Source organism: Leptonychotes weddellii, chromosome 13 (genome assembly GCF_054177405.1).
Source record: "Leptonychotes weddellii isolate Sample4059 chromosome 13, ASM5417740v2, whole genome shotgun sequence".
Taxonomy (NCBI): domain Eukaryota; kingdom Metazoa; phylum Chordata; class Mammalia; order Carnivora; family Phocidae; genus Leptonychotes; species Leptonychotes weddellii.
The window spans coordinates 45625544-45637517 of NC_138381.1; the positions used below are offsets into that span (position 1 = coordinate 45625544).

The window sequence follows — 11974 nt, forward strand, 5'->3', positions numbered from 1 at the left end:
AATAACGGATTTAGAATCTTTCATAAACTTGGTTGAGAAAGCAGTGGTAGGGTTTGAGAGGATTGACTCCAGTTTGGAAAGAAGTTCTGTGGGTAAAATCTATCAAACAGCAGCATTCATGCTACAGAGAAGTCGTTCGTGAAAGGAAGAATCAGTCAATGTGGCAAACTTCATTGTTGTCTTATTTTAAGAAATTGCTACAGCCACGGAACCGTTAGCAACCACGACCGTGGTCAGTCAGCAGCCAAAACACAGAGGCAAGACCCTCCCCCCAGCAAAAAGACTGACTCACTGGAAGCTCAGATAATGGTTAGTGTTTTTTAGCAATAACAAATTTTAAAATTAGGGTATGTACATTTTTAAGGCATAGTGCTATTGTGCGCTTACTAGGCTATACAGTATAGTGTAGATGTAACTTTTATAGGTACTGGGAAACCAAAAAATTAATTTGATTACTTTATTGAGATATTCCCTTTATTTCTGTGGTCTAGTAGAACTCAAACCGCAATATTTCCAGGGTATACCTGTATATCAAAGTAGCTACCCCAGTTTACATTCACCAGGAGTATATGACAGTTCCAGTTGTTCCACTTTCTCTTTAAGAACAATACTCAGTCCCCATTGAGTTTTGTCAGCATTGATGTTTTAGCCATTCTAATGGGGTGTGATGGTATTTCCTTATGGGTTAATTTGCATTTCCCTGGTGTCTAAGATTGAGCAGTTTTTCATGTTTGTTGGCAGTTCGTGATGTGCTGTTCAAGTCTTTTGCCTCTTTTTTTTTTTTTATTAGATAGTTTCCCTTTTTCTTACTGGTTTGTATAACCACTAGGTGTTAGTCCTCTATCAAATAAATGTATCGTAGTTCTTTTCTCCCTCTCTTTGTTTTGTCTTTTAATTTTTAAATGCTGTCTGCTTATGAACAGGAGGTTTCACTGTTGTTATTTTTAATGTAGTCCAGTTTATATTTTTTCCTTTATTGTGGCCTGTTGAATTGTTTGATTAGATCATGAAGGTAGGGAGATCATGAAGGTATTCCCTGTTCAGTTTGGGTTATGATACCTGATATTTTGGTTCTTAATCCTTTCACAATATTTTTATAAAATTTTGTATAGGAGGGTTCTTTGTTTTTGTTTTTATGTATTACACAAACATGTTACATTTTCTTAGCATGTTTTTAAAAATAGAATAAAGAAAATAAACTATATTTTAACAAGTCTTTCATAGGCTTATTAGGATTCTATGTAGGATTCAACACCTATATTTTTCTTACTTTTTCTTCTTAGGAGTTGGTTTATATAATCTTATTCTACATGAAAAATTCAGTTTAACCTGAATTTACTATCTTTGTACAGATATTTAAAGCCTGTTATTTATTTTAAATACCGAAAGAAGCATTTTTTTGCTAGCACTTCAACATTTAAACATATTGCCACATTAGCTTTATTTCTGTCCATACAAACACATACATAATTTGTATTTTTTGCTCAGCCATTTGAAAGAAACTAGCAGATGTTTCTCCTACATGAACATAATTCCAGTATTGTCTGTAAATTTGTGTGTAAATAAATTTGTTTCATTGCTCTCTGGATCCTAGAACTAGTCCAGCAAAGCATTATCGGGTGCCAAAGATGTAATATTCATTTGTTCATTAAAGAACTAATTCAGAAACACTAAAATATGGAGGCAGGTAGAATACATTGAAATCTCTGGCAGGTCCGGCAAGTTAAACACTGAACTTAGAGAAGTACAGAATTTTTCCTGGTCTTTTTGGGTGCTTTATCCATTTCCCTGTTGAATCCTAGGTTGCTTTGAATCACAGAATAAGAAAATAGGTTCTTACTTGCAATATAATTATAATACTAATATTAGATTCTGTGGGACACCTGGGTGGCTCAGTCGGTTAAGCGGCTGCCTTCAGCTCAGGTCATGATCCCAGGGTCCTGGGATCGAGTCCCACATCGGGCTCCTTGCTCAGCAGGGAGCCTGCTTCTCTCTCTCTCTCCCTCTGCTTGTGCTCTCTCTGTCAAATAAATAAAATCTTTAAAAAATAAATAGTCTATTTAAAAAATAGATTCTGTGTATTAAATCTGTTTGTTAAATATTTATGCATTAAAAACACATAAGGCCTCAAGCATGTTCTAATGAAGAGAGTTACCAAATATATGAGTTGCTACCATTGCATGACATGAGCCTGAGGTGGTAGGTTAAAACTAAGCTTTGTTAGAGCACTTGAGTTCCTTAAATTTCAGCTTCCTATAAAAACAGAGTATGGCTTCATTAAGTTTAAGAGTAATTAAAGGCTTTTCAGAATGTGTGGCACATAAAGAATACTGAAATACTTGCCTTAATTAACTAAAGGGTCTTACTCTTAATATGGTGGAAAAGAACACTTAATAAAATGACTATATCTGATTTCTGGACCAAGCTCAGGCTCCATCTCTTTGACCATTTGTGAAATGAGGAATATGTACTGGATGATTTTCAATTAGCATTAACATTTTTATTACTGCATATTGTAGTTATTGTATATGTTACCAAGAAAATATCAAATAAATTAATTATAAATAAAAATTTAATATTTTGATAATAAAAAATTAATAATACTTTATAATTTAATAAATTCTACCTAATCAGGAAATTTAAAACTTCTTGGCTTTTTTAAAAAGATTTTACCTATTTATTTTAGAGAGGGAGAAAATCTCAAGCAGAGTCCGTGCCAAGTGTGGAGCTCATCTTGGGGCTTGACCCTGAGATCATGACCTGAGCAAAAACCAAGAGTCCAGTGCTTAACCGACTGAGCCACCCAAGTGCCCCTAAAACTTTTTTATCTTAATGATCATGCTGAAAAAGAAAAACAGACTTTTCTTTTGATGACTTTGTTACTTGAACTTCTCACTTCATAGCTCGAATTACATCTTTACAAGAGGAGGTGAAGCATCTCAAACATAATCTTGAAAGAGTGGAAGGAGAAAGAAAAGAAGCTCAAGACCTGCTTAATCACTCAGAAAAGGTAAGCGATTTAACGTACCAATTATGAGATACTGTGTACTGGCTATCAAATATTATAATGTATTTTTATAAAATAGCTTTCATTCCTAATGTTTATATACTTGCATTTCTAAAAGTTTTTATGGTTGGTGGTGGTTTTGTGGGGGTGTATGTGTGTCTTATTTCGTGCTTTTTATTGTGTTATTTTTGTTTGTTTTTAACCTTGAAGGGTACCATCTAGATGTTTGATATTATCTGATCATCACAAATTACTTTGGTTTGGAAATATCTTTTCATGTAGAATTTTTCCTCCATGTTTTTGTACTTGGGTAAGATGAAGGTGCTGAACCTTACTAGCCTTATGAAAAAAGAAAACAAAGGATAGGTGTATGATAGACCGTGTATGCTTTTTCCATTTTATTGGTAAAAGTTAGCAAAGTAGAAAAGAGCATATATGTTTGGCCTTTGCATATAGTTTTCTCACTAATCAGAAATGTCATTGGTTATCCTCTGTCCTTACCTTGCTGAGAAAAGGATTAAATAGATAACATGCAGATCTAGCTCTCACATTTTCAATTCCTCCCTGAAATATAGGTTTACTAGATCCTCAGATAAAGGATCAGAAAATGCACCACTTATTTTGTCCTTTGGACAGGTTTTGTGATAATCAGAGCAGTATGTCTAAGCCTGATGTAAATGTGGATGTAGGATGAAAGATGGAAGAATAGAAGATGCACCCAATTAGAAATGGAATACATTTTGACTTCTCCTTTTGTCAAGGCAATGTAAATCTAGGTGTAGATTTAATTTAATCATAATTTAATGTAAACTAATATAGATTTAAATCTAAATTTTTTTAAAGTGGCAGCAAATATTTTTTTAATGAACCAAAGAATTGTCCTTCATTTCTGATCCTAGCAGTGAGCCCTCTTGAATATAACCACCACCACAACCCTATTGGGGGGGGGAGGTGATACTTTGCTTTTAATTGTATGTGCTTATCATGATTTTTAAAGTAAGACATTATAAGTAATATGAAATATACAAGAAAGCATAAAAAATAAAATTATGTCCTAAATAAAAATATTTAAGTAAATATGGTGTCACATTTCAGGTCCATGTGATTCATATATTATCTCTTATAGAATATTAAATAATGTAAGATTTAATCATGTGTCTTTTACATAGTGTATTACATAATTCATTTCCATTTTACAGGAAAAAAATAATTTAGAGATAGATTTAAACTATAAGCTTAAATCATTACAACAACATTTAGAACAAGAGGTAAATGAACATAAAGTAACCAAAGCTTGTTTAACTGACAAACATCAATCTATTGAAGAGGCAAAGTCTGTTGCAATGTGTGGTAAGTGTCAGTTTTAATATTTTCTACATGATTAGTTTTTAAATAATGCCTACCAAAAAAATTTATTTAAAATTTCATTTTATAATAGTATAAATGCTTAAAAATTATAAATTGTGATCTAGTAAAAAGATACTTGTCTTTTTTTCCTCTTTTGATACCTTCTTTTTTGGGTTTTTTTTTTTTTTAAGATTTATTTATTTTAGTGGGGGTGCAAAGGGAGAGAGAATCTCAGGCAGACTTCCCGCTGAGCATGGGGCCTAATCTCACAACCCTGAGACCTTGACCTGAGCTGAAATCAAGAGTTGGGACACCCAACTTGAGCCGTCCAGGCACCCCAATACCTTCCATTTTATTAAATTTCACCTTCTATTTCCCTCATTCTGTTATCCTCCATTTCCTATACATGTCAGTGGAATCTCTCTTTGGTCCCAATTGTTTTAGCCCTTTCCTTTATTTTCTTCCTGATCCATTCTGGAACTCATTGTCTTTTAGTTCATCTGCTTTCTTGCTTTGTACCCTCAATTTTCTGATTCTTCTGTATTTCCACTATACTGGGTATGCCTCTAAACACAACCTTAGATCAGACCAACCACTTTCTTCACTTCAAGTAGTTCTTTAGATGGGGCTTAGCCCAGTGCATTAGAGCTTTCAGTTTTTAATACATCACTCACTGTCCTCTCAGAAGGACATTTTTGTTCTCAGACTTCTTTGCCATTCCTTTATCACTCCACTTTTAGGTGAGCTTTTCTCCTATTTCAAAAAGAAATAGTGAAAGCATAGGTGTGAACTCCTCAAAGTCTTGTTCTCTTAATCAGCCTGTCCTATTTCTTTACTCATCTTCATTGTCTTTCCTCTCTTCTTAGAAGATACTGATCCTCCTCTTGTTCTGGCTAATATGTGCTAGCTGTACTCAGATCTAGTCTCTTCTTATCTCATCTTCTCTCTTTTTCTCTTCTTTATCCTTAACCTTTCCCCGCCACTGAATCCTTTCTTGTTTGTTTGTTTTTTTTTAAGATTTTATTCATTTATTTGAGATAGAGCGAGAGCGAGTGAGAGAGCTAGAGAGCACGAGCATTGGGGCGGGGTAGACGGGGAGAGGGAGAAGCGGGCTCTCCACTGAGCAGGGAGCCCACCGCGGAACTTGATCCCAGGACTCTGGGATCATGACCTGAGCCAAAGGCAGACGCTTAACTGACTGAGCCACCCAAGTGCCCCTGAATCCTTCCTTGTGAACATGTGCAAGTCTCTTCCATTTAAAAAGAAAAAAAAGGGTGGGCACCTGGGTGGCTCAGTTGGTTTTAAGTGTCTGCCTTGGGCTCAGGTAGTGATCCCAGGGTCCTAGGATTGAGCCCTGCGTCAGGCTCCCTGCTCAGTGGGTAGTCTGCTTCTTCTCTCCTTCTGCCCCTCTCCTGCTTGTGCTCTCTCTCCTCTCTCAAATAAATAAATAAAATCTTAAAAAAAAAAAAAAGATAAACCCCTGTAGTAATACATGATCCTTACTGCCACTATTTTATTCCATCCCTTTAGAGCCAGACTTTTAGAAAGGAGTTTTCCTTTTTTCACCTTGCACTTCTTTGTAACTGGCTACAATCTGGAAGTGTTATTGACACTTTAAATTCAGTTCTTTCAAGGGATGCCTGGGTAGCTCAGTCAGTTAAGCGTCTGACTGTTGATTTCGGCTCAGGTCATGATCTCAGGGTCATGAGATTCAGCCCCATGTCCCCACGTCTGCTCTGCGCTCAGTGGGGAGTATGCATGAGATTCTTTCCCTCTGCCCCTCCCCCCCGCTTGTACACTCTCTCTCTCAAAATAAATAAAATCTTTTAAAAATATAATAAATTCAGTTCATTCAAGGGAAGGCTTATGATTTTATCTGTCAAACCTGCTCTAATCTCTTATTCTCACAATACTAGTTAATGGCTATATAGTTTTTAGGAGCCCAGGCTTGGAATCAAACAAATCTGTTTTGCCTCTTAGCTATACTGTGACTATTAAAAAGATGCTAAGTGAACAAATGTATGTAAAGTGCCTGTACATAGAAAGCTTTCAATAAATGGGGGGCTCCTAGGTGACTCAGTTGGTTAAGCATCTGACTAACTCTTGATTTCAGCTTAGGTCATGATCTCAGGGTCCTGGGATCAAGCCCTGCATCGGGCTCTGCACTCAGTGGGGAGTCTGCTTGAGGATTTCTCTCTCTCCCTCTTCCCCTTCCCCTCCCCCCACTTGCACACTCTCTCTCTCAAATAAATAAATAGAAAGTAAGAGAGAGAAAAGGAAAAAAAAAAAGCTTTCAATAAATGGGAAAAATTATTATGGTTAAAGGTGGTGATATTCATCATCCGGAACCCAAGCCGGAAGTCTGGGAATCATTCAGCATTTCTGCTTCCAAATGATATATACAATATATTCCTCTTTTCCTTTTCTCTTTTAGTTCATGGTGATGTCATCACTTTGCTTGATTTATTGCAGTAAACTTTTAATTATTACTATGCCAGGAATTATTCTACTCATCGATCTATTGTTCCCACTTAGGCCAGAGTGATCTTTTTGAAATTTAAATCTTACTGTGCTGGTCATTCTTAAAATCCTTTTGTCTTTTCACTATTTGCAAGATACACGTCAGACTTCTCATGACATAAAGAATCTTTGAGTTAGCACTTAACCTGTCTTTATAGTCTTACTGCTCTGCACTTTCTTCATGTGTATCTCATGATTTAGCGATATTAAACTACTTTTATTTCTTTCACATATGTTAATTATTGACTGTCAACCATAGGCCAGGCATACCTGGGAATATATACCACAGAGTAAGACTTATCTTATCATGTGATAGTTTCTAAGAATTGCTATGTTAGATGGGGTTCTGAGGAAAGGCCTCTCTAAACTAACACTATTTGAATCAAAATGAACCTCTATTGAAAGAGCAGAGGGAAGTATGTTCCAGGCCAAAGAGGTGGTAAGTTCAATACCCTTATTCTAAGAATAGTGGATAGCCATTGTAGTGTTTTGAGCTGTGCTGGAAGGTATAATTTATGTTTTTAAAAGACCACTTCTACTACTGTGTGGAAAATCATTTTGAGAGAGAACAGTTTAAAAAGGGAAATGAACTAGAAGGCTCTAATCTATAGGCATTGGTGGGTAGTAGAGCTAGAAAGAAATGGAGATACAGAAGGCAAGAGTTGGTAAGGAATTGGATGGAAAGAGGAAAAAGAAGGAATCAAGAAAGACTCAGGCTTTTTAATTTTTTTTTTTTTAAGATTTTTATTTATTTATTTGACAGAGACACAGAGAGAGAGGGAACACAAGCAGAGGGAGAGGGAGAAGCAGGCTTCCCGCTGAGCAGGGAGCCCGATGTGGGGCTCGATCCCAGGACCCTGGGATCATGACCTGAGCCAAAGGCAGACGCTTAACAACTGAGCCACCCAGGCGCCCCTCAGGCTTTTTAATTTTGACAGCTGGACAGATATTAATATGTTTTGACATTGAGATGACTGAGATAGGAGGGATTTGGGAGGGGAGGGAAATAAAATTGTCTGTTTAGATATGTTAACTTTGAAAAGCATATTAGATATGTGGGTGGAGATGTCAGATAGTCAATTGTTATATAAGTCAAGCTGAGAGGAGAGGTATCAATTCAGGAGTCACACACATAGAGCTGTATGCAGAACCTGATGAGATCAGCTAAGGGAAGAATAAAGGCAGAATAGAAAAGGAATCATAAGGAGCCCTTAGGTAGTCTTAACATTTGGAGGTCAGATAGAAGAGGAAAAACCAGCAAAGGACACCAAGAAAGAACAGCCAGAGGGGTCACAGGAATGCCAAAAGAGTGTATGGTATTAGAACTCGAAGAGTATTGAAAAAAATGAGGAAGTTGTTCAATATATTGAATTCTATTAAGGTCAGTAAAGATGAAGACATGAACATTGTGTGTCCTCTGCATTTTACAAGATGGACATCATTGGTTATCATACGAAGCAGTTTCAGCAGAATGCTGGAGATAGAAGAAATGGAAAGTAATAAATGAATAGTAGATTAGGCACTGGAGACAAATGTAGATAGCCCTTTCAGAAGTTCGTCAACAGAGATGGATGGTAGCTGAGAAGGAATATGAGATCAGTAGAAGATATTTTAGGAGGAGAGATAATAAATTAGATTATTATGTTGATGAGAATGATTCAGTTGGGAGCAGGAAATTGTTGAGGCAGAGAAGAGATGAAATAATTGAAGAAACAAAGTCCAAAACAGAAGTGGATAGATTTATGTTTGAGTAGAGACAGGAATTAAGAAGTAATGATTATTGGTGTGGCTAAGTTTGTAGGTTTGGGAGGAAAGATGAGGAAGTTCTATTCTGTTGGTTTCTATTTTGTCACCTGGAGGGCAGTCTCTGAGGATGGAAAAGCAAACTCAAGTTTGAGTCATTTGGTCCAACTTACTAGTTGCCAGACCTTGGAAAAGTTAACGTCTTAGAACCTTAGTTATCATATCTCAAAAAAGGAGCCTCACTGTAGACTAGTAAGTTCTGGTAATGATTAAAGTAGGTATTATACTACCATGGAATCTTGTTTATCTGAGATGCATAAATCAGAATTCCTATCAGCCTTAAGTCCACTGTTCTGGAACAGTGCAAGGTATAGATTAATAATCACAGCCTTATTTTTCTGCTTTTATCTGAACTACCCCCATTTTTCTTATTAGTTCACTTTTTTCCCAGCTATATTTTCACCTTCTGGTCTGAAAATGGCACTGAATAATCTCTCATATCATTGGGCATGGGCTGGATTTAGAAGATTTTATTACTTTATTATATTTTATAACTCCCTTCATTTAGAGATCCTACTATACAAATAATTCAGATAACCTTAGGACTTCTATAGTGAATAGCTCTATTAGAATCCCAGGATAAAAACAGTAGGGATTTTTGGCACCAATTTGTCTTATACACCAATTTGTCTTATACATTTGAAAATGAAGTATGTATGTTTGTAACTCTTTTTTTTTTTTCCCCCACAGAAATGGAAAAAAAGCTGAAGGAAGAGAGAGAAGCTCGAGAGAAGGCTGAAAATAGAGTTGTTCAGATTGAGAAACAGTGTTCAATGCTAGATGTTGATCTGAAACAATCTCAGCAGAAGCTCGAGCATTTGACTGAAAATAAAGAAAGGATGGAGGATGAAGTAAGAAAAATAGTACTGGTTTTGTTCGTCTTATAAAAGAAACAATCATAAGTTATGACTGAAAAGTCATTATCTGTAATTTAAACAACATAGAGGAGATTTGAATAAAATAACCTGTATGTATATGTTCACTGCTGTAAGGCCACCACTATACCCTTACCTCCTAGGATTTTCATCCACAGATAGTTAGTGAACATTCACACCGTAGGTTAGTCTATGCTATTTTGCACTATGACAGTACAACTCTGTAGAAGTGTTATTATAGATCCTCCCCTGAAGAATCGGACTATCTGCTTTTTTTTTTTTAAGATTTTATTTATTTATTCTGAGAGAGAGTACGCACATGAGAGAGAGCACAAGCAGAGGGAGAGGGAGAAGCAGACTCTCCGCTGAGCAGGAAGCCCAAAGCAGGACTCACTTCCAGGACCCCAGGATCATAACCTGAGCCGAAGGCAGACGCTTACCCAACTGAGCCACCCAGGCACCCATGACCATCTGCTTTTTTAAAAAACAAAAACAACCTTTATTGTAAAGTTACCCAGTAATCCCAGAGAGGAGCAATTGCTCTTAGATTTCAAGAAAAATGTTAAACCACAGAGTCTTGACTGGTTTAGATTGATAGAAAGCACAGGGTACACTTTTAGAAAGCAGTAAATAAAAAGATAAAATGATATTATATCCTTGTGTTTTATTATATGTATTTTAGAAATCACTTATAAGATTTAAAATAATAATTCACATATATAAGTTAGAGAAGGGAGAGAGAGAAGACCAGAATAATCAGGAAAGACTTCTTTAAAGGAGTGGATGAGATACTACTATTATTTAAAGGTTGGGTAAGACCTCAAAGGTTAATAGTTTGAGAGTCAGAAGCCAGAGTTGGTAAAGGGAACATTATCAGTGATGATGATAATAAAAGAGTGATTAATGAGAGAAGATAGGTAAGTGAAGGACAAAAAAGGACTTGATACAACCAGAGAAGAAAAGACATACTGAGTAGTCATGGGAAACTTGGGGACCAAAGTATTGATAAAATTACCTCTCTCCCTTTGCCCCCTACACACCCCTCGTTCTCTCTCTCTCTCAAATGAATAAATAAGTCTGTCTAAATAAATAAATAAATAAGTCTGTCTAAATAAATAAATAGTGAGATGTAAGATCCCAATTACTTTTCTCATTCATAGGTTAAGAATCTATCCCTTCAACTGGAGCAGGAATCAAACAAGCGACTGTTGTTACAGAATGAATTGAAGACTCAAGCATTTGAAGCAGACAATTTAAAAGGTTTAGAAAAGCACATGAAACAGGAAATAAATACTTTATTGGAAGCAAAGAGATTATTAGAATTTGAATTAGCTCAGCTTACAAAGTAAGTCTCAAAAATAACATTTTTCTTTCTTTTTTGTGTTCTGCATTTGCTTATGTTTGATATTTTATGTATGTGGAAATAATGTATTTGGAGTTAGTGAAAGGAAGACTTTAGAAAAATTCATTTAGAAGTGAAAGAATTTACTTACAAAGGTTTGCAAGGGAGCCTTAGTAAATAAAAAGTAGAGATCTTTAAGAGGAGAAAAAAGGAGATTATCAAGGCTACTTACTGACTTTACCATTAAACTGAGAGCTACAGCTTTGTCATATGATTTTCATACCCACAAGTCATGTTTCTTCACACTAGAATTACAAAAATCAGGGATAAGATTCAGTACGTTACGGGAAATGTTCAGTGTTTCTTTATTTTAGAAACTAGAGTTAGACATGATGACCCTGTATTTGTCTTGTTTCTTTGGTTCATCTCAGAATGCAAAGTACCTTTTTTCTTCTACTCTGAGATGTGATGTGTTCGCTTACTTGAAGTAGAGACAAAGCAAGGTGTTGTTTGTACTTTCAGAATTTGTATAAAGACATGCTTCAGAAATTTAATGTCAAAGATGAGTGTATCTTATGCCAAGTCATGTGTTTTTATTTCCTCTAGATTTATGTTACAATATCTTCATTTGCCACCTTCATTTACAGCATAGTAATTCTTGAATAAAATTATTGGTTTTTGTTTTGTTGGATTTATATTGGCAAAATTCTTTTCCCCCTTTTAGAGCCATCATTTTCACGTAATGTGTTTCATAGTTTTCTTCTCCCGAAATAACTTTCACTCAGCATTCAGTGAACATCTGTTATGTTCTTTTATCAACCATATGCCTTGGTAGATGCTGAAAATACAAAGCTATTACTATCTAATATGAAAATCTAGCAGATGCAGACAGAATTGTTTATCCTTGAGCATGTATGTTTGTGGGTTGCATTGTCAGATAACAGATAACTGTCTTATCTGTTTCTATGTGAATTGTGTTTCTGTGTGTATTACATATATATGTAGATGTGTCTGTGTTCCTCCTCCTTTGTCAGTTATTGTTCTTGCCTCCTTTCTTGTTTCTTTTTTTTTTTTTTTTTT

The 11974-nt window shown here is 35.7% G+C and overlaps 1 protein-coding gene across 1 annotated transcript in view; it reads left to right on the forward strand.

Annotated features, from left to right (window-relative positions):
* Positions 1-11974, forward strand: part of ROCK1 (Rho associated coiled-coil containing protein kinase 1) — a 127575-nt gene that overhangs the window by 96657 nt on the left and 18944 nt on the right. Inside the window, exons 17-20 of the mRNA XM_081802543.1 lie at positions 2904-3010; positions 4207-4357; positions 9368-9528; positions 10713-10897. Of these exons, the coding sequence (XP_081658669.1) occupies positions 2904-3010; positions 4207-4357; positions 9368-9528; positions 10713-10897 (604 nt within the window). The remainder of the gene's footprint in view (positions 1-2903; positions 3011-4206; positions 4358-9367; positions 9529-10712; positions 10898-11974) is intronic.